The 23583-nt window shown below is 42.6% G+C and overlaps 1 protein-coding gene across 1 annotated transcript in view; it reads left to right on the top strand.

Annotated features, from left to right (window-relative positions):
- The window catches only part of CDC123 (cell division cycle 123), a 67312-nt gene that overhangs the window by 1724 nt on the left and 42005 nt on the right, over window positions 1-23583 (top strand). The window contains exons 3-6 of the mRNA XM_039519423.1: window positions 5340-5400; window positions 6842-6874; window positions 15605-15700; window positions 18024-18130. Coding sequence (XP_039375357.1) covers window positions 5340-5400; window positions 6842-6874; window positions 15605-15700; window positions 18024-18130 — 297 coding nt within the window. The remainder of the gene's footprint in view (window positions 1-5339; window positions 5401-6841; window positions 6875-15604; window positions 15701-18023; window positions 18131-23583) is intronic.

The following is a 23583-nucleotide window of genomic DNA, read 5'->3' as shown; positions in this document are numbered from 1 at the left end:
ACTGGTTAGGCACCTGAAACTAGAGTTTGAAGTGCTAAACCAACTTTTGACAACAATAGCCTCTTTTTTGCAAGTTTAGAGAGAGAATTTTTTTCATTTTAGTTTATTCAGCTAATTTAGTTAAATGACTAGTTGATTCAAAATTAAGAAACCAATTGGGAGTTGGAAGACGCAGGGAAGCTTGTTTCCTCTTCTGATCTATAAATAAAAACTAGGATTGAGAGGATGACATCATCTAGTTCTAAAATCTTGAAGGACATGGTGACCAGATACAGTTAAATTCACCAATTACAGATCCTAATTCATTTTTTTAATAAATCGGTTGATTTTAAATGAAAAACATCTTTTGATTATTTTTTTCTTGGATGTCCAGCACAAAAATGAAATGTTCTTTTGTGCATTCTGAATTAAATTTGAATGTCCGTCCAAAATAAGCTTGACTCAAATCACAAGTGAAAAATCAATCATTTAGTAAATAAGAAATGTATAATTTATCATTTTCTAATATAAAAATGTAAAAATTAAGAATAAGCAACTACATATCTTAACTTACCTTTATTCATAAATAAATGTGCATAGATATTGTATCCTCTTGTTTGGCACAAAGAAGTAACACATTTGTGTAAAGGCAAGTTGCAAATGACATATTTTAATGGTTACCAACTAATGAGAATCAACCTTTCTTTAGGAAAATAACTTAAAAATACAACTATAAAACACAATTATAAAAATCAATTATTTCAGTAAATGTTTTCTGGTTGCTAATTTAAATCATGATTAAAATCAGTGATTTCAGTTGCTTTAATTTAATTTTCATCCTGATAGGGATTAACAAAGGGTGCTATACCCTCCCCTGCAGAAGTTGGGAATGTTCCCTCTCCTTAGGCACAAGAATGAGTTTTCCACACAGCAGGTCATTGCTCTTCCAGCTAAGCCTTTAGGTTAACCCAATCATGTTGTAATGAAATTAGATAGCATGGCTGTATCTGGAAGGAGGAAAAGGCTGGAGAATCCATTAAATATACAGCTAGCCATAGTTCCTCAAAATAGCGAGAAGCACATGGAAGAGGGGAAATCAGGCCATGAATTTGTTCTCTCTCTGGCCCCCAGATTAAGTAGGAGATCTGGTAGACCTAGGAGTTGTAGTAAAGAGATTTAGGCCTTGGCTACACTTGCTAGTTACAGCACAATATAGCAGCCCCGGGCGCCCTAGCTCACTCCCCGTCCACGCTGGCAAGGCACGTAGAGCGCTCTGACTCCGTGGCTACAGTGCTGCTGATACTCCATGTCGGCGAGTGGAATAACATTTGCTGTGCCGCAGCACCAGTGTGAATGAAGTGTTGTGTTACTGCCAGGGCCGGCACCAGCTGACCAAGCACGTGCTTGGGGCGGCACTCGGGTTTTTTTGGTTTTTTTTTTTGGTTCGGCCGGGCGGCGCTGGAGGGTTTTGTTTGTTTGTTTTGGTTCGGCGGCGTGGCGCTCGGAGGGGGCAGGGGGCTTGGGTGGCGCGGCGCTCTTTTTTTTTTTTGCTTGGTGCGGCAAAAAAGTTAGAGCCGGCCCTGGTTACTGCGTTATGATCAGCCTCCGGAAACGTCCCATAATCCCCTTAAGTCAAGTGGCCACTCTTGTCATTGTTGTGAAATTGGCTGCAGGAATGCGAAAATGCCCTTTCAAAGCTCCCTTTCAGAGAAGCCAGCTGCTTATCAGCACGGAGAAAAAGCAAACCTTTACTGTTTGCTTTGAGTGAGTGAGAGAGAGGTGGGAGAGGAGAGGGGGGGTCTGAACTTACAAGATAGCATGCTGACACACTCTCTGCACCCCAAAAACCCACTCTCTCTCCCCCCACATACACACAACGCACTCTCTGTCACACTTCACCTCACCCCATCCCATTCAGAATTGAAAAGCATGTTGCAGTCACTTGCATGCTGGGATAGCTGCCCATAATGCACTGCTCCCAATGCAAGTGCTGCAAATGTGGCCACGCCAGTGTGCTTGAAGCTGTCAGTGTCGACAGACTGCAGTGCTTTCCCTACTGCGCTCTCCGAGGGCTGGTTTAACTCACAGCGCTCTACATCTGCAAGTGTAGCCATGCCCTTAGAATGAGATGGGAGTTAGCAAAAGAATAAGGCTACTTAGACTGTCTTATGATTAAGGTTGATTTTAAGCAGAACTAATAGTGCATATGGAGCAGACTAAATCTCCTGTGTCAATGCCATGATGGTGATTACTTGATGGTGGAGTACGATGGAGCAGATATATTAGAGAAACAATGGGCAGAGGCATACATTTGCTTCTCGATTTCCTGTTAGTCTCTCCCTGCTGCTTCTTTGTAAAGTGATTTATTTTATGCATAAAGCTTGGTAATACCCAAATTCAGAAGTCAGTCCTTGTTCTATAATTTCCTAGTTAGTACTTTGCCTTTGTTGCAGATCTAATGATTAAGAGATGTAGATCAGAAAGTTGTGGTGCATTTCTAGAAAGTCATCCTACTGGGGGAATTCTGCACCATTGCACATATGCAGAATTCATGTCCCCTGCATATTTTTTTTCCTCTGCGAAAAATACATTCCACCAGAGAGGCACTGCAGTTATGCCCACCAGGGGCTGCTGAGGCACCAGAACAGAGAGCAGCTAGCTCACCAGCAGTAGCAAACAGCAGCTGGCTGCATTGCTCACAGTGCCCAGCCTGCAGAGCCAGGTTAGAAGGCATGGGATATGTGGGGGCATAAGAGCTGCTGGGGGATCACATAGACTGGGGTTCAGCAGGGCTAGTGGTGGGGGACAAACTGGGGCAGGGGCTGAATGGGAATGGGGGTGTAGGGCCACATGGGAACTGAGAGCAGGGGAGTGCAGGGCCACATGAGGACAGGACAGGGGGTGGCTGAGTGAGGGTACAGGACACATGGGGAACAGGGGCAGATGTGCCTGATTGAGTGGGAGTGGCTAGGGGTCAGCCAAATTCTGCATGGAGGAGGCTCCCTAACAATCCCCCTCCTCCACCAAAAGAAATACTGTTAGTTATTTCTTTCACCCATACCCAACAACCCCACAGGTTCACTCCCAGGCTCCTTCCCAGAAATTGTTTCCCTCTCCTTCAGCTCTTCCATTACTCCTGACTCCCACAAGCCTTTGCACTGCTTCTTAGGGGTGTGAGAAATACATTTCTGTATTGTCATCATAGGCAGGGGCGGCTCTAGCAGGCGCGCGCGCGGCGGGCGCGGGGCGGGGCGGGGCTCGGCGCAGCTTGGCTGGCCGCATGCCTGCCTGGCCGCATGCACCGCCGCCGAACCGGAGCTGCTGCCGGACTGACCTGCCGGCGGGCGGCCCGTCCCTCCTTCCGCCTCCCGCGCTCCGCAGGCATGACGCCGCGGCGGCGCGGGTCCCTGGTCCCCCGGTGACGGACCTGCGGCAGGCATGCGGCAGGGAGCCGCGGAAGAGGGGGAGGGGACCCGCGACCGGGAGGCGGCGCGGCGCGGCGCGCTGCTTGGGGCAGCCTACTTTCTAGAGCCGCCCCTGATCATAGGTGCTGACTCCGTGAGTGCTCTGGGGTTGGAGCACCCGCAGAAAAAAATAGTGGGTGCTCAGCACCCATAGGGGCCCCGCCAATCAGCTCTTCCTCCTTCTCCCCACCAGTGCCTGCCTCCCGCCCGCCAGTGTCCATGTTGATCAGCTCCTCTCCCTCCCTCCCAGTGCCTCCTGCCCTCCGCAGATCATTTGTTCAGCGGTGTGTGGGGGGCACTGGGGAGAGGGGGTGGAGCGAGGGCAGGGCATGTTCGGGGGTGGGGCCTTGGGGGAAGGGGTGGAGTGGGGGCATGGCCTGGGGCAGAGTGGGGATTGATCACCCCCTGGGAAATGAGGAAGCTGGCCCCAGTGATTGTAGTTTAAATGAATTATTACTCAAGAGTTCTGTATTAATAAGCCTAGTAAGGAATCTTTGTCAAAAAATGTTTCCTCAATCTTTTTTGTTGTCTGTATTGATACAGACATACTTGCTGACAGGTATTTTGAAATAAATTGCCAAAATAATTGTAACTGGTGTGATGATATTGTGTTGTTTTGACAAAAAAATATGTAGAATTTTGCAGCATTTTAAAATGTGTGCAGAATTTCCCCAGGAGTAAAGTCACAGTGAGGGGGTGTGAATTAAAATATTTAAAAAAGATGAAACCATATTATGGTGGGGTGTTTTTTGTTTTTTGTTTTTATTTCAAATTTGAAATATTTTCTAAAGGATGTATATAGGAAATTAGAGTTGTCATCAAACTTTTATGGCTAGGAAGGGCCTGCATCTTCCCTCTGATCCTGCATCTTCCCTCTGATCCTGTATCACTATGTAAATCAACTTAGCAGCTATTATTCAATTTATGGCCAAGTTTCTGAAAATCTAAGACTCAAGGTCTGATTATGCAGTTGCTGGACATGAGCAGCATCTACTGTGTTCAGTGGAGGGGTTGTCATATACTGCTGCATAATTTGATTTTTAAGTGTCTTTAAACATACAATCCTATATAAAGTACAGTCTTTCTGGAAGGTGAATTTTCTTAGCTAGAAACAAACACACATGTCTTAGGCATCATCTTCTCTCAATCACGATTAGTCTTGCTTTTAAACCTGGATGAATCAGCATCTGAATCTTAGATCTGCAGAGCTGAATTGTAGTTTGCTCCACAGGATCTTTGTCATTGACTTTTGATGAACAGCAGAAACTCTCTCTGCACTACAGGTGCTACAGTAGCACAGCTACAATGTAGATACTTGCTACAGCAATGGAAGGGGTTTTTCTATCACTGTAGTAAATCCACCCCCTTGAGAGGTGGTGACTAGGTCGACAGAAGAATTCTTCCGTTGACATAATGGTGTCTGTACCAGGGCTTAAATTGGCTTAACTACATCTCTCTGAGGCTGAAAAATCACAAACCTGAGTCAACGTAGTGAGAGAGACCCAAGTTTTAGGTATAGACCAGGCCTTAGCTGCTTGCAGTATTTGCTCTCCAGTAACACTGTCTCATTAGCAGCATGGCAAACATGAAACCTGTCTTGCTTGCTACACTGACTTCCCGCAGAATATGGAGTCATAGGCATGAACTCGGTCCTTTCCCTTGAGGTGCTCAGTGATATGGGCCAAGGAACCTAAGAAATCACCTAAAGCTCTAAGATGAAGATTATGGTCAACCACTCCACTCACCAGGCACAACAAAGCACCAACAGTCCAGCTTGTTTGTAAGGGGACAGAACTTTCTCAAGCTGTGGCTGAGACTGTGGAGTCAATTCCAATAATATCTAAGAACCATTAAAAACCTCAACTTTTTTTTCCTTCTCTCTAACTTTTGTTTCAGGGATGATCCCCCAACATGTTCTCAGGAAGACAGTGATGATGATCAGGCAGAGGAAATACAGGTTGGTACAAAATGTAATAAAACTTGTGTGAAGTCTCTTACAAAGTAAATGTATTAATTATTACCACATCTGTAGAGATCTATAGGGAGGCATAGCACTTTACAGAATAATAAAAACATGGTCCCTACTGTGAGGAACTTAAAACCTAGGTTAAATCAGGGATCAGCAACCTTTGGCACACGGCCATGAGGGAAATCCGCTGGTGGGCCGGGAGGGTTTGTTAACCTGCAGCATCCGCAGGTTTGCCCAATCGCAGCACCCACTGGCTGCGGTTGGAGCTTCGATTGGCCGAAACTGCGGACACTGCAGGTAAACAAACCATCCTGGCCCGCCAGCGGATTTCCCTCATGGGCCGCATGCCAAAGGTTGCTGATCCCTGGGTTAGATACATCCTGACTTCAGGGAGCGAGGAAAGTTTGCATAAAATATTGCTATGATATTTGTTTCTCACAAGGCATATATATTATTAGTTTCTTTATTAATTGGTTTTGTTAGGCTCAGAAAGAAACAAGTGGAAAGAAGTGGGTTTTATAGGGGGCATTTGAAGGAACAAAGAGAGGCTGTGTACCAAACAGGATCAGGGAGGACATTCCAGGCAAAGGAGGCATCCTGAGAAAAACAATGTAAGCTCTTGAAGAGAAAAAGAATTGAAGTGAAGTTAGCTAACCATTGGTCTAGAACTGAGAAGTGGTGGGAATTGGGACAAGATTTAGGCAGGGACAGAGCTGTGCCAAGATTTACACTGCACATCTCGTTGGCTTGCTTCTCTGTCATGTTCTGGTTGTAATTTGCAAAGATGACTTCAAGACTTATTTCTACAGTTAAGGGCGGTGATACTGATGCTGAACCCAAGGTTTTGTGCTGTCCATGGCTTTTCATAGTCCCATAATACCTGAACCGTTCTGCCTCTCCCTTTTTCATTTAGGCCATTGTTTTTATTAGGTCTTGTCTACACGGTGAGTTAGTGTGTGGCAAGCCGGGGTATGACTCTACAGCATGACAGTCTGCTGCACACTAACTCGCTGTGTGGATTCTGTTACACCGCAGTGAAAGTTCCAGGGGGTGGCTCAGAAACCCAGCATGCTCTGGGACTTTCACTGCACTGTAGCAGGGTCTACACATCAGGTTAGCGTGCAGCATACTGGTGCGCTGTAAATTCACACTCTGGCTTACTGTATGTTGACTTACTGTGTAGACAAGCTCTTATTTGCTATCTTCACTTATGTGAAGTGTTCTGTCTACAAAAACCGCACCTCTCTATATGTTAGGTGCTGTACCCACTCTCATCTTTATGATACAAGATCTCCAGGACAGAAACTGGATTTGTTTGGCATGTTTTACCTATTGTACAATGTTATGTAGATTTATGGTGTTGCATAAATAATATTTGCTAGGACATCCAAGAAACCATTAAAAATAGTTCTATTCCTCTTTCATTTAGTGGTCGGATGATGAGAATACCACAACACTTACGGTAAGGATGCTTTATGTACCTAAAAACATGGGATTTTGTCCACATTATTCTTTCTGTAACCTGAGAATTAAGCTCATTTTCAGAAGGTTAAATTTACCCATTGTTACAATTAACCTGTATCAGGCCATTCCAGATTTGTAGCAGGGTGGATGTTTCTCATTATAGAACCTGGTGGAATCTCACTTTTTGTGCAAAACACACCAGTGACCGGAAACTTATTTAAATTGTAATATGAAAATCAAGTTGTTATTGCTTCCTTTGTGGATAATCAAAAATAAAAATGGGCCAGTGTTTGAGGATTTGACTCTCACCAGGCTGTAGGAAATGAACTGAAGTTCAGCACTAAATATAGCCATCTTTCATTCTTGCCACTTCCAACATGTCTCCCCAATTACATAATCAAACCTTAGGCAGAAGAGATGAAGGCCCTGTAGCTTTCTGCTTTCAGCGCTCTCCGCAACTCCACTCTCCTACACCTTTGCCATTATTTCCTCCTATGTCCCTTTCCTACTCTCTGCTCAAATTGTCATTTTTATCTTCTCCTGTCTTTGCATCCTTTTTGTGCAGCCCCCTCCCTGCCCTTAAAACAGGATCCTGACTACTGTGAACCAAGCCCCCTCCCTCTTCTCTTCCAAATCACTTCTGAAAAGTCCATTTATTCCACAAATATTAATGTACTTGCATCCCTTTTTGCTGACCATCTGTGCCACGCCCATCCATCTTATTAATGTGGTAGAACCAAAGTGTTTTGATCAGTTTTGTGGCTCCATTGTTTACTCCTGGGGGATTCTGCACCAAAAAATTAAAAATTCTGCACACAATATTTTAAAATTCTGCTTATTTTATTTGTGATTATGTTGTGTTATTTGACACTAGTTTCAATAATTTTGGTAACTTATTTCTAAATACCTGTCAGAAAGTATGTCTCTAACAATATAGACAACAAAAAAGATTCAGGAAATGTTTTTTGACAAATAGATTCCTTACTAGGGATATTAATACAGAACTTTGAGTAATAATTCATTTAAACTGCAGTACAGAACCGTATTTTCCACACCTCTCAGAAGCACACAAAGGCTTGGGGGAGTCAGGGGTATCGGAGGAGCTGAGGGAGAGGGAAGTAATTGCTGAGAAGGAGCCTGGGTATGACCTTGAAGGTTTGTTGGATATGGGTGGGAAAAGTATGGAACAGGTTTTCTGGGCATGGTGATGGGGAGGGATTATTAGGGAGCATCCCTCAGGCAGATCCTGGCTGACCCCTAACCCCTCCCATTCAGTCAGGCACATCTGCTCCTGTCCCCATGTGACCCTGCACTCTCGTGTGGTCCTCACCCCCACTCAGACACCCTCTCCCCCATCCCCCTGTGTCTGTGCACCCTCTTCCCCTGTGTCTGTGCACCCCCGTCCCCATGTGTCTCTGTGCCCCCACTCAGCCAGCCCCGTTCCTCCTGTAGCTCTGCAACCCCTCCCCCTCTGCCCATGTGTCCCAGGCACCCCCCTCAGCCAGTCCCCTCCCCTCATTTGCATGTGTACCTGCACCCCCGTCCCCATGTCTCTGTGCCCCCACTGAGCCTTCCCTCTGTAGCTCTGCACCCCCTCCGCCCATGTGGCTCTGCATCTAGCTTCCCCCGTGGCCCTGCACCTCCACTCCCATTCAGCCCCTGCCCCAGTCTGTCCTCTCCCTCTAGCCCTTATGAGTCCCTGTCTGACCCCCGCCAGCAGCCCCACGCTGTCTGACTTCCCATATCTCCTGTCTCCTGACCTGGTCCAACAGGCACGGTGAAGAACGCAGGCTCTTTCTCTTCCCGATCATAGCTGGGGCTTGCCAGGAGCGGCTGCTGTATTCTAGTGCCATAGCGCCCTCTGGTGGGTAGCAACTTTTCAGCAGAAGCTATTTTCTGTAAAATAATAATAATAGTAATGATTAAAAATAAGCATGGCACATGAAATATGTGTGCATGCAGTGGCGCAGAATTCCCCACAAGAGTAATTGTATTAAGCACTGTACGTGTCCTGGTCCCTGCTCTAAATAGCTTATATGTTCACTTAGAGTTTACAGCTTTGCATTTTGAGTCTATGGAGACGTACACGTGTTTAACTTTACACTTGTGAGTAGTGTCTGTTGATTTCAGTGGAGCTACTTACACACCTATGTCTTTTTCAGATTGGTGCCTTAGATTGTAAATTGTTCAGACCAGGGATTTTGTGTGTTGTTCGTTGCATTTTACCTTTGTAAAGTGTCATGTTTTGTTTACAGTGCTGTGGAAATAATGTCTGGCTGTTGAATCAGATCTCATAATTATAGTCAAAGAAAGTACATTCAAAAAATGCTGTATCCAACAAAGGGGTGTAAATTGGTGTGACTCCACTGACTGCAGTGAAACTATGCCAGTTTAGACCAGCTAAGCATCATGTCCAGGCTATGGATTGGCGATCATCACCTTAGTTGTTCTATTTGGGTTACAGTTACAAGAGGCTCTATCAGAGTAAGTTAGAGGATTAATATTTGTAGAAAAGCTTATATTATATAAAGGTCAAGAGGTATATGTGTTCCGATTTTTGAGAAATGGCAAGCTTTCCTAGGCTGGAAATATGAGGAAGCAGGGTTAATGGTTTGGATGTTGCTTTTTCTGTTTCAGTATTAAGATGTTTTGATTGTATAACTGATTCTTTATGCTACTTAAAGTAAAACTGATTAATTTTTATACATTTATTAAGATCTGAGTTATATGATCTTACAACTTAGTGAGTAAAATCCTGGCCCAGTTGAAGTCAATGGCAATTCTCCATTGAACTCAGTGGGACCAGGATTTTAACTCTGACGTGTATACTTTTGTTTTTCCTCTCTGCCCTTCATTATGTTTTAGGAGATTTATTTGTCTTGAACAAATCACTGATTTTTATATGCTCTTATGCCCTTTTAAAATATGTCTTTCTGATGTAATTGCTAGGGCTGTCGATTAATCGCAGGTAACTCACATGATTAACTCAAAAAATTAATCACGCTTAAGAAAATTATTCACGACTAATCACAGTTTTAATCGCACTGTTAAACAATAGAATACCAACTGAAATTTATTAAATATTTTGGATATTTTTCTACATTTTCATATATATTGTATTCTGTGTTGTAATTGAAATCAAAGTGTATATTTTTATTACAAATATTTGCACTGTAAAAATGATAAACAAAAGAAATAATAACAAGGAGTCCGGTGGCACCTTAAAGACTAACAGATTTATTTGGGCATAAGCTTTCATGGGTAAAAAACCCCACTTCTTCAGGTGCATGGAGTAAAAATTACAGATACAAGCATAAATATACTGGCACATGAAAAGAAGGGAGTTAGCTTACAAGTGGAGAACCAGTGTTGACAAGGCCAATTCAGTCAGGGTGGATGTGGTCCATTCCCAATAATTGATGAGGAGGTGTCAATACCAAGAGAGGGAAAATTGCATTTGTAGTGAGCCAGCCACTCCCAGTCCCTATTCAATCCCAAATTAATGGTGTAAAATTTGCAAGTGAATTTTAGTTCTGCAGTTTCTCTTTGAAGTCTGTTTTTGAAGTTTTGTTGTTGTTGAAGAGTGGCTATTTTAAAATCTGTTATTGAATGTCCAGGGAGATTGAAGTGTTCTCCTACTGGCTTTTGTATGTTACCATTCCTGATGTCTGATTTGTGTCCATTTATTCTTTTACGTAGAGACTGTCTGGTTTGGCCAATGTATATGGCAGAGGGGCATTGCTGGCACATGATGGCATATATCACATTAGTAGATGTGCAGGTGAATGAGCCCCTGATGGTGTGGCTGATGTGGTTGGGTCCTTTGATGGTGTTGCTAGAGTAGATATGGGGACAGAGTAGGCAACAGGGTTTGTTACAGGGACTGGTTCCTGGGTTAGTGATTCTGTGGTATGTAGTTGCTGGTGAGTATTTGCTTCAGGTTAGGGGGCTGTCTGTAAGCGAGGACTGGCCTGCCTCCCAAGGTCTGTGAGAGTGAGGGATCGTTTTCCAGGATAGGTGGTAGATCATTGATGATGTGCTAGAGAGGTTTTAACTGGGGGCTATTTGTGATGGCCAGTGGTGTTTTGTTGTTTTCCTTGTTGGGCCTGTCTGTAGTAGGTGACTTCTGGGTCTTGCCCTGTCAATCTGTTTCCTCACTTCTCCAGGTGGGTATTGTAGTTTTAAAAATGCTTGATAAAGATCTTGTAGGTGTCTGTCTCTGTCTGAGGGATTGGAGCAAATGTGGTTGTATCTTAGGACTTGGCTGTAGACAATGGACCATGTGATGTGTCTTGGATGGAAGCTGGAGGCATGTAGGTAAGTATAGCAGTCAGTAGGTTTCCAGTATAGGATGGTGTTTATGTGACCATCACTTATTTTCATTGTAGTGTCCAGGAAGTGGATCTCTTGTGTGGACTGGTCCAGGATGAGGTTCATGGTGGGGTGGAAATAGTTGAAATCCAGGTGGAATTCTTCAAGGGCTGCCTTCCCGTGGGTCCGTATGATGAAGATGTCATCAGTGTAGCGCAAGTAGAGGAGGGGCGCTAGGGAACGAGAGCTGAGGAAGTATTGTTCCAGGTCAACCATAAAAATGTTGGCATACTGTGGGGCCATGCGGGTACTCATAGCAGTGCCGCTGACTTGAAGGTATAAGTTGTCCCCAAATCTGAAATGGTTGTGGGTGAAGATAAAGTCACAGAGCTCAGTACCAGGTGTGCAGTGGCCTCATCAAGGATACAGTTCCTGAGAGCTTGTTGTCCATCCTCATGTGGAATATTGGTGTAAAGAGCTTCTACATCCATGGTGGACAGGATGGTGTTTTCAGGATGGTAGTTTCCACGGGAAGTCGGTGGTGTCTCAAAGATAGCTAGGAGTGCCCATAGCATAGGATCTGAAGGGAGAGAGTCCCAATAGCCGGTAGCTATTCTCTTCATGTGCCAGTATATTTATGCTTCATGCATCTGAAGAAGTGGGGTTTTTTACCTATGAAAGCTTATGCCCAAATAAATCTGTTAGTCTTTAAGGTGCCACCGGACTCCTTGTTGTTTCTGTGGATACAGACTAACATGGCTACCCCTCTGATAAAAGAAATAATATTTTGCAATTCACCTCATACAAGTACTGTAGTGCAATGTCTTCGTCATGAAAGTGCAACTTACAAATGTAGATTTTTTGTTTGTTACATAACTGCACTCAAAAACAAAATAATGTAGAACTTCAGAGCCTACAAGTCCACTCAGTCCTACTTCTTGTTCAGCCAATCACTAAGACAAACTCTGATGGGATCATCCCAGGGTGTAGCCTGGGACTGTGAGACTCCTGAGCCCCCTTAACTCTCTCCAGCCTGGCTGTCTCTCTCAATGCCTTGTTAGTTACCAGCAGCAAGCCCCTCCAAGGTGCTGTGATCATCATTACGTTTTTTAATTGCGCAATTAACTTTTTAAATCACGTGATAGCCCTAGTAATTACAGTGTTGAAATAATATGTTTGTTTTTTAAACAAAGTGTATGTGTAGAACACAAAGAAGTGCCTTCTCAAATATCAAAGTATTTTAAAAGAAAAACTGCTAAGAAAATCCATCACACGTACAAAGTAAAGTGTCTTTTTCAGATTCAGTGAAAATAACTTCTTTACTTGGCTCATAATCTACATTCTGAACCTTACTTTGTGCCCTGCAGCAGTGACTGTCATGGCCACTAGGAACACTTAAGAAATGCATGACAGAGAATTTAACTACATAGAAAAGCCAGCTGCATAAACCTCACAAAGAAATCCATTTGTGCAGGGATGGGGTGGGCAGGGAATGTATTAAAATGGAAAGGCTCTGGACAGACATCTCACATGTACTTAATACAGTAAAGATTAAACTGAATGCTGGTAAAAGGGGCCAGATTGACAGCCCGATAGAATTCAGTCCTCTGTCCACAGGTCAGGCACTATACAGCACAGGCACATTGCCAACACAAGCTTCCCCAACACTGGCCTGCCATTCTACTTGGCATGGTTTTGCCTTTCTCAGCAGCATGTGACTGTAGGTCACTTGTCAGAATCATCTGGATATATCCCACTCCCACTTAATTCCCTGCCATTTCAGGGGCCTGAGTCATCCCTTTTCTCTGCCTATGGCACATAATAGTTTAGTTCCCTGAGGGCTGTAATACACCTCTACCCCGATATAATGCTGTCCTCAGGAGCCAAAAAATCTTACTGCGTTATATCGAACTTGCTTTGATCTGCCGGAATGTGCAGCTCCCCGCCCCCCATCACTGCTTTACTGCGTTATATCCGAATTCGTGTTATATCGGGTCGCGTTATATCAGGGTGGAGGTGTACTTTGGTCTAATTTCAGTTGTTGGGTTTAGTGTGTGGGTGGTGGTGGCGGCTTGTGATATACATCAGGTCAGACTAGATGATCCAGTGGTCTCGTCTGGCCTTAAATTCTGTGACTATATGACCAAGGCAGTGTTGCTTTACTAATGGTTATAAAAGCAGCGTGAGTGCTCTTACATTGAGAAAACACAGGAAAAATAGGTTTAAAAGACTTCTTTTGGGTGTCTGACTAGTTCACAGCATGAGTTCTGCAAAAAGGTGGTTTTTGCAAAGTTGATTCTTTGAAGCTGGTTTCAGTCCATCAGTTCCTAATTTCTTTTAAAGATTCTGGATGATCTAATTTTGTGCTAGGTTGTGAGCTCTCTGGGGCAAGGACTTCTTTTGTATTGTTTTGGTATGGTGCATAGTACAATGGAACGGCTCAGTAATTTTTCATAACAAGGTTAGAGACTAATGTGTTTTGCTTATGTTAAACAAAATGTGTACAATTATTTTTATTGCGAATTCCTAACATTACCGTGCATTGGAGCAGGGACATGAAATATGATCAGTTTTGCCCTAGTTCCAGAGTACGGTCTTTGCTGCCTGAATTTGGCATTCTGAGTCTGAAAATCGCAGTTTGCACATGCTCAGTTGAGATTTTGGCTGCTTAAAGCTCAGAAGATGCCGTCTACACTGAGCATGTCCCATCACCTCCCAGCCCCTTCATGCTGATCAGACTGCATGCCCACAAAGTGACAGAGCATCAGTGTTCCCAGCTATCCCTCGGTGAAAGTCTCCGGAGGGGACCTTGAAAAGTAACTCGATGGTGCAAAAAATTGCTTGTTCAGGTTTTTTGGGGCAGGGTTGGGGGGGAGGAACTTCAAGTATGATTCCTCTTGAAAACTAAAAAGTGCGGTAAGTAAAAACTCAGAACATATGAAGCCAAGTACAACTTAAATCATTCCGCTTAAGTGGGGAATTTTTTTTAAGTGGTTTGGTGGGAAATCGTGTTGGGAGAAACTAAAAAAGAATAAAATATTCTTGTGGATGTAAGATTTTATTTGCAGTGTGGGGCGGGAGGGGAGGAGAAAGATCTTAGCTTAGCTTTAACCTAGGTGTTATTTTTGAGATGCATTTTTATATAAACATTGATGGAAATAGCATTTTCTAAACACTGCTTACTGTGACATCATTTATTTATTCTTCAGGATGAAAAATCTTTGGCAAATGTCCACAAGTCTTTGATATTCTTTTGAAGGGCAGAGATTTAGTCCTTCCTCTGTGCCAGCCACCCACACTAGTAGTGCTTGTAGCATCGTGAAGGATTTTTTTTTTCTATTTTTGGTGTTCTACTATACAGTAAATCACTTATTTTTAAACAAGCATCACATTCTTTTTCAAAGCCAAAGATTCCCAGCACAGTCTATTCTCTTGGTGCAAGTTAACATGTATTACTAAAGAGCATCTTCAAGGCCCCAGCCCTACAAGCTGTTTCCCATCAGGGGGAGCCACATTGCATGAAGCCCTATTAACTTCAGATGCAGAACAGCTGGGAGAGCGGGATCTGGGATTGTTTATATAGATGTTCTAAGATTTGCTCTTCTCTACAGAGATTTTGTCATGTTTAGTGATAAACATTAAAAAGTGTGTATATTTTATATATATAATATATATACATAAAATATACACACACAAAATACACACATATATATTCCTAATAAATTAAGTTTTAGTTTTGCTAGGTGTTAAGATCTGATGCATATCTTGTTATTTAATTGGTTTGTTTACTTTTGCACTTGTATCAGTTTCAATGCTGAAATTAGACCAGTCAGTTTTCTTTATTGTTTCACTTTCTAGCTTTCATACCTTGGCATAATGCTACAATATTTGGGTTGCAAATTTTTCAGGGGAATGTCTAAAGCCCCCTTCCACCCTCCCCCCGCCCCCAAAAAAAGACCATTTGTTTGAAATGTCTAAAACTAGCATGAAAAAAAATCTAATCTTGTCAAATGTTTCATTATCATCTATAGTCTTGACTTAACCTACAAGTGTCTCTTTAAAAGTTGCTTATTTGTTTGACTTGCAGTGTGGCCAGTTCTCATGATTTTATCATCAGTCTTGGGATATTTTTTTTTCCTAAAGCCCCAGGAATCTCAGTTTTCATTTTAAAAAACAAGTTTCTAGCCCTCATTATTACAGAGAAAAGCTTGAAAACATGCACTGCAAAGGTTCAAGCACCAGAAAACAAAAATTCATTTAAAATCTCATGATTTTTGGAGCCTGCCTCATGGTTTTTGAATGGTAATACTGGATTTGCATATGAATCTATTGCAACTGTAATTTACATCCTTAATTATATTTCTAAAGCTAACCTTTTTCCTGATGGAATGTGAATTACCTTCTGTTCTCCATTTAGGCACCAGAATTCCCTGAGTTTGCACTTAAAGTTCAAGAAGCTATCGCTTCCCTGGGGGGCAGCATCTTCCCGAAGCTCAACTGGAGTGCTCCAAGGGTAAGAACACTGATTAAATCCTAAATGTTTTAACAGACTTTGTTGTAATCAACTCTTTGATGTATCTGGGACGTGGGAGGAGAGTAACTGCACTGACAGAGGCTGGTGCAGTAGCAGTTCTCAGTGGAGTGCTTCTGCAGTACAATTTGGTGCAGTCGAGTTGCACACCCTGATGTAGTACAGCATTGCATCACCCTGGTACTGTTTCGTGAGCTGGAATTTATATGGGAAGAGGTACAGTATGCACGTCCTTTCCAAACATTCAGCTGTTCTCTTCATTTGATAGGCACTTATTAGTGGTTTGTAGAGAAAATAAAAATGTCTAGAATCAAGGTCTAGAAGATATACAGCTTAGCAGGAACTTTAGCTCTGCTTTGCCAAGACAATTCTGAGATATGTAGCTAATTGAATTGCTTTTCTTTGTCAAAACAAAGTGTTATGAGATTAAAATCCCAGTGAATAGTGTAAAGATTATTTTAAATGTAGTAATCTAAAAAGGTTTTTACTGATAGGCAACAGCCCCTGCTTTGATTATTGTGGTTTCTCCATAATTCACATACTTCAGTATTTTTGGCTTAGAGAAAAATCAGTCTTTTAAAAAAAAAAATAATAATAATCTCCCCTCCTCTCCATCACATCTCCCACCTCCCACAAAAAAAATGAAGAAAAAAACCTAGCTGCCTGTTTAAACTTGCTGTGTTATCAGGATATAAAATACGCTCTTCATTCTGTCCTTTTTAGTTTAAAACATGTCTAAAAATTTGACTCGTAATGTTAGCATATCCCAAAGTTCTCCTGTCGGATTCCTAAAGGGAGTTTCTGCCCAAAGGACCCAGGAAATTGCTTGGAAATACTGAAGAAAAGACTTGTTCCTATTCTGATTTGCACTGATTTCAGTAGGTGTCCATGCACAGAACAATAGCTTCATTGAGTCATGTGTTCATGATTAGAAGAGAAATTCCTGCCAAAATCAGTTGTTCATCCTTGTAGTCCTGCTTGTCAACTCATACACCTCTACCCCGATATAACGCTGTCCTCGGGAGCCAAAAAATCTTACCGTGTTATAGGTGAAACGGCGTTATATCGAACTTGCTTTGATCTGCCGGAGTGCTCAGCCCCTCCCCCCAGAGCGCTGCTTTACTGCGTTATATCCGAATTTGTGTTATATTGGGTCGCATTATATCGGGGTAGAGGTGTACTTCAAAATGGTGTGCAGTACAGTAACTCCTCACTTAACGTTGTAGTTATGTTCCTGAAAAATGCAACTCTAAGCGAAACGATGTTAAGCAAATCCAATTTCCCCATAAGAATTAATGTAAATGAGGGGGTTAGGTTAGGGTTTTTCACCAGACAAAAGACTAATATACTGTGTGTGTGTGTGTGTATATATATATATATATATATATATATATATATATATATGTTTTAAACAAACAATTTAATACTGGTACACAGTGATGATGATTGTGAAGCTTGGTTGAGGTGGAGAAGTCAGAGGGTGGGATATTTCTCAGGGAATGCCTTACTGCTAAATGATGAACTAGCAATTGTCTGAGCCCTTAAGGGTTAACTCTCACATTCTACAGGGCAGCAGGAATGGAGGGAGGGGAGACAACATTGCAGACAGAGACACACCGTGTGTGTGTGTGTGAGAGGGAGAGGTTCTCATTTCCCCTTTAAGTACACTGATCCTAAAGTACACTGCCTTGTTAATTAGATCAGCTTGCTGAGACCGCAGCTGCTGCCAGCAAGCTCCCTCCGTCCTGAGCCTTGTCCTGTGTCCCCCCTGCTCTATGGAAGATGGGGTAAGCGGGGTGCAGGAGCAGAGGGGAGGGGAATACCCTGACATTAGCCCCCCTGTGCCTCCCTTCCCCCCTCCCCCCACAGCAAGCAAGAGGCTCCGGGGAGCAGCTCCAAGGCAGAGGGCAGGAGCAGCACATGGCAGTGGGGGGAGGGACAGCTGAACTGCAGGCAATTGATAGCCTGCTGGACAGCTGCTGCACAGGGAACTTAGGGGAGCAGGGAGCTGATGGGGGAGCTGATAGGGGGGCTGCTGGTCCACCCTGGTTCCAAGCCCCCACCAGCTGGCTGCAACGGGCTGCTCTTCCTGCAAGCAGTGGACAAAGCAGGTGGCTGCCAAACGACATTAGAAGGGAGCATTGCGCAACTTTTAAACGAGCATGTTCCCTAATTGATCAGCAATGTAACAACAAAACGACGTTAACTGGGATGACTTTAAGTGAGGAGTTACTGTAGTTGTAGGTCAGCTATTGATAAGTCACGTAAAGGTGCATTTCAAATGATATAATTCCTTCTTGTTTAGGATGCCTATTGGATAGCAATGAATAGTTCTCTGAAATGTAAAACCCTCAGTGACATCTTCCTCCTCTTCAAGAGTTCAGACTTCATTACTCGTGACTTCACTCAGCCGTAAGTATAGTTCAGACAGACAGTTTTATTAATCTGATGAAATCTAAAGTAAGAGTTCCTATAAATAGATCTTCTCTGAAAAGTAACTGTAAAAGGCATTGTGGAGTTTGATTCATTGTCTCTCAGTGACTTCGATACACAACTAAAAAAATTATTTTTTGTTTTTTAACTGCCAGCTCTGCACAAATTGGATTCCAGGATGAGAGTGAAACCAGATTTTGTTTCTAGTGATGATGCATGAGAAAAAAGATTCTGTACGCCAAATTATCCCCTCAGCAATACCAGGGCAACCCACCTCACTGCTATACAGGTGTAATGGAATTGTTTACTAAGGCCTGGTCTACACTGCGGGGGGGTCGAACTAAGGTACGCAACTTCAGCTACGCGAATAGCGTAGCTGAAGTCGAACTACCTTAGTTCGAACTACTTACCCGTCCTCACGGCGCGGGATCGACGTCCGCGGCTCCCCCGTCGACTCCGTCATCGCCGTCCGCGGTGGTGGAGTTCTGGAGTCGACAGGAGCGCGTTCGGAGTTCGATATATCGCGTCTAGATGAGACGCGATATATCAAACTCCGAGAAGTCGATTGCTACCCGCCGATCCGGGCGGGTAGTATGGACGTACCCTACTAAGTTCCAAACAGATAAGAAGGAAATAGACTGTCTTACTCTCTTTCTTAGTTGTGCTGATTCTGCAGTGTTAATGGGTAAAAAGCAGTAAAATATTTATTTATTTATTTAAGTAATGGGTTCTGACCCTGACTACATACAGAAAATGCCTTTGTGGACTAAATGCACTATTCTCAGAGTTGAATCACATTTTAATCAACATTTTTCTCTCTCAGTTCTTTGTTGCTAGGGAGTTTTATTATTACCGGTACTTGTCTTCACTGTGGTCCATCATCACTTTCAGTCACTTCATTTACAGCTTCTAATACTTTTGGGTTCAGTATTTCTGGCTGGGAGGAAACTGAGACCTCTGCTGCTGTGTCACCTCTCCTTTTTTTCTGGAGCTCCTTGATCCCAGTTCCTTTTGTTGCATGTGGACAAATGCCATTGCCTGGAACTATGTCTTTCTGTGGTCAGAGATAAAATTATAAGAGTACAATGGGATTGGGGGGGGGGTTGGTTTTTTTTTTTTCAATCTTCTAATTAGGAGGGGACAGTCAGTTGGGTAAGATCATTTGGCATCTGTGACCTCCAGACATGTGACTCATCCTAAATGTATTTCCTTGCAATGAAAGTGTTGTGTTTAATGAAGAGACCACTCTTTTTTTCAATTTTTACTTGAAACTTAATTAGTGTTTAACTCCAGTTGCTGGTGCCCTGCTAAGAATCATCTTGGAAATTCTGTTTAATTGTCTAGCTTAAAAAGTACTTCTTTGAAAATCAAGATCAGCAGGGGGAGGGGGAGAAAAGCCTTCCATAACTAAACTAATACTCCAGTTTTATATATTTTATATAGTTGTTGGCTGCTTATTTATTGTATAGTAGTGCCTAGGAACTTCAGTCAAGAGCAAGGGACCTATTGTGCTAGGTGCTGTCAACTCAGATAACAAAGATGACAGTCCCTGCCCCAGAGCACTTACCATGTAATGAGTCCTTTTCTTGTTTAAAACATGAAATTTAATTGTGCTGTTGCTGTGCAACTGCTTTCTTTTCTGGTTCTGCAACTTTGGCAACAGACTTTGCCCATGTGTCAAGGTCCAAAAAATTCTCACCCTGGTCCCCAAATTTCTCTGTGGAGCTTAGCAACGGTTTCAGTCCAGTAGTGAAGTCAAAGCAGCTCTGGAAGTTATGATGTCCATGTGCATTGCCCTATCCTGGAAAATTCAGACTTTTCCATGGATGGAGCATTAAGTTTTGTGCAATATTGGCAGTCATTGCAAACACACAACTCACAATTTTGTAGGCAAAACAGAGAATTGTATTTTTATATTATGGTAATGCCCATAACTTGCTAGGCACTGTCCAAACACTGAAAGTCATAGATTTGAAGCTTCTTAAGACCAGAAGGCACTGTTGTGATCATTTAGTCTCACGTCCTGCATAACACGTCTCTCAGTTAAAATCCTGGTTCAAGTCCAATAGCTGTCGTTAAATTAGAGCCTATTGTCTAGAAAAAAAATCCAATCTTCATTTAGATTTTGTGTGATGGAGAATCCACCGGAACCCATGGTAAGTTGTTCCAGTGGTTAATTACCATCACTGTTAAGAATATGCTCATTATTTCTAACCTGAATCTGTCTAGCTTTAACTTCCAAGAAAATGGGACATGGTCCTTGCTCAGAAGCACTTATACTCTTAAAAGCTAAAAAGATAAAGGGTGGAGGAAAAGGTGATAGCATATATGCAAACTGATCAGGGTGGTGATAGCTAAATTTTAGTGTCTTTGTTTTGATGGGAAGGATTACTCATTGGAATTGAGGTGGGAGATAGGATGGGATTGTGAGAGTAACAGAGGAAATGGCAGAGGAAGAGGAGAACTGTATGGAAATGAGATTGAACTGAGGAGGAAGGGAGGGAGGTTGGACGTGGGTAATGAGCTGGGGCAGGTGAGAATTAGCAGTAGATAGGACCCAAAGCCAGTAACAATACAGTGAATGAGGAAAAACCTATCCAGATCCCAAGTTTTCAGAGTCAAGTGAAGATTTCTGGAGGCTGTGACAACTCTGACAGCTGCTCTGGCTCCTGCTGTTCACAGGGGATGGGAGGCTGCTTAGCCACATGCCTCAGGCAGGTTCCTCTCCATCCATAAAGAGTTGGAAGACCCCGACTTAACCCATGTGGTGCCTTGTGTTGTAGCTGGCGCTGGCTGCTTTGGGGAGTGAGACATGGGTCTGGAAGCTTCCATACTTTTCCCAACAAGATCCTGCTAGTGACTGTTCCCCAGGGATGAGGGAAGGAGGCTGCTAAGCCTACTGAGCATGTGCATTGTTGCCCATTGGGTGTGCAGATCTTGCAGGTGATATTTATGTGTTATCCTTGGAAATTTCGGCCATTTAAAATTTGCTGCTACTTGTTTATTTATAAGTCTTGGGAAAATGTACCCAGTAATTACTAGCAGGAGGACTAAATCTACTAGCTAGAGGTAGGAAATGCAAGGGTGGGAGTAGCTGCACTAGCGGAGTTCAGGGCTTGTGCCTTCATGAGACGCACAGTTGCTAAGGAGAGGTAGGATGCTGGGATTTCTACCAGGATGGTGTCCTTAAAGTCTCCAGGCAGAGTCAGTCTTCAGTATGAGCATCCAGCTAGTACATATTTTATCTTTTTTTATAAATATGAAGCTTTACGCCTCTGAATTTGCTTGAAGAAATCATCTCCCCCACACAGATCCTACTGGCCGAGTTTCTGCTATTCTACCCTTCAGTCTCCTGCAGTGTGGGAGTGGAAATGAGCAAATAGGTCTCTCCTTTTCTACTCCCTACCTAGCCTCTCTTTCCAATGTCTTCCTAGGGGTCACATTGGGAAAACATAAATTGTGGTGTGGTTTCTAAAGTGCACCAGTGAAACTGATGAGATCCTTGTTAATTTGGCATTGCTGCTGTTTGACAAAATTTTAATTAGCTGCAGAGACATGAGCTGTCGGTAGTCTGAGGAAGACAACACTGCATTGTGTGCGTAATACTAGCTTGTAAACTTCTAATGCAGGCCACATTCTTTATTCTGTAAACCACCCAGTTGTACTGTGTGTGAATGAAACGTTATGTATGTCTTGCCTTTATGTATTGTTGCAGCACACAAATGCATTGTTGTATAATTTGTATTAAAAAAGCACCAGAAGTTCCAATCAAGGGTTGGGACCTAGGTTGCCATACAAACACATAGTAATAAATAGCCCTTAAACTAGTGGTCTTGGGCTATGAGGGTGCTGTGATGCACCTCTTATCAGCATTAATGCATCATCACACCTTTGAATTTGACTAGTCTCAGTGCCTTATCTCATGATAAAAGGATTTGTGGCCTCTTTTCACTGAAATGTGCCATAACTTGAAACACTTTACTTGAAACACTTTCAAATTAAATTACAAAAAAACCTCTTTTTTTGCAAGGCCTGAGTGGACTTGGGTGAAACATATTTTAGTCATGGAGCATCAAGAGTACTCAAATGAAAAATTCTATGGACCTGGAAGTAAGGTTGACAATTCGTAGAGGGGATATAAATACATTTAAATAACTGGATCCTATTAGAGAAGAAATTGAACAATAATGCAGTTCAGTGAAAACCTGCACTATTCTCTTATTTTACAGCAAACCAGAGTAGGTTTTCTAGCTTTTTCCTGTGATTGGATTGTTTTCAATTCACTCCTGTGTTGGACACCTCCGTATTTCTTTTCTAGTAATGCTTCGCTGTCTGTTAAGTTTGGCTATTTAATTTTAGTCTTGTTCTATTGTATTTTAAAATGATGCCATGCCTTGGTAAGTGAGAGGAGAGTATATCAGTACAGTTTACTAAAGAGGGTTTAATAACCCAGCGGAGGGTTTGCTTCTATCACCACTACGCAAATGGACACATTGAAATTTTAGTGCCAATCCCAGTGAGGCTGATGGAAAACACTTTGGCCAAAGTAAACAGAAGACACTTATGAGCCCAGGGACTTCATCGTTATTCATTATGCAGGAGATATATGTTGGCTTTGCTCTTTCCCTTAGCTCAAGGATAGACATTTAACTGTTCTTAGTAAGGACTTCATTTTAGACTCTCAGTCCAGTTTGGATTTAATGGTCTCAGCCTTCTTGTATGATGACCCCAAGGCCTGCATGCTAGTTAATGGGATTGTGTCCCCTATTTTCTCATCGTATAAAGATGCCCAGCAAGAGACCTTGGGCTTCTCGGCAAGTTGTGGTACAGGTAATTACAATCTAATCTAAAGACTGACATGTTTTCAGCTGGGGAAAAGTTACACTTTACTTTCCCTCCTAAAAGCTACTTTTGTAATGTTTTTAGTGTAAAATACTGTGCTAGTTTTTGCAAGAGCAGGCCTTAGTTTGTAATAGGGTGAATTAGCCTGGGCAATTTCTATTGATTTTTGAATGAGAGTTGTACCTACCTGGGGCAAAATTCATCTCACCTTAATCTGTGAAGCATTTTGGCCTCCTCCTAGATGAACTGTTGTAAATAAAAGGTAGTTGAATAAAACATCCTGCTTTTAATCCAGTACGTTCATAGCATTCCTGAACTGCTAAATTATTCATACGAACATAAGCAGTCAAACAGGCTAAATGATTAGACTTGCTGAATCACAAGGTTGTCTCTATTAATTACGCTATTGATTAAATGCCAGCACCATAGACCTTGGCAAGCAAAAATTAGAAATGCAACTAGCATATGGAAGTAAAATGCTGAGCAGGTGAAAACTGGAGACATTGTGTGTCCTCTCACTTGGATGGGCTTGTAAAAAAAGAGAGAGAAATAGATTTGATTGTATTTAGTGGGATGAAAAAACTTTTTGC

The sequence above is a fragment of the Mauremys reevesii genome, linkage group 1 (assembly GCF_016161935.1).
Source record: "Mauremys reevesii isolate NIE-2019 linkage group 1, ASM1616193v1, whole genome shotgun sequence".
Classification (NCBI taxonomy): domain Eukaryota; kingdom Metazoa; phylum Chordata; order Testudines; family Geoemydidae; genus Mauremys; species Mauremys reevesii.
Note: the sequence above shows the minus strand (reverse complement) of the source record. Positions and strands in the feature narration are given on the sequence as shown.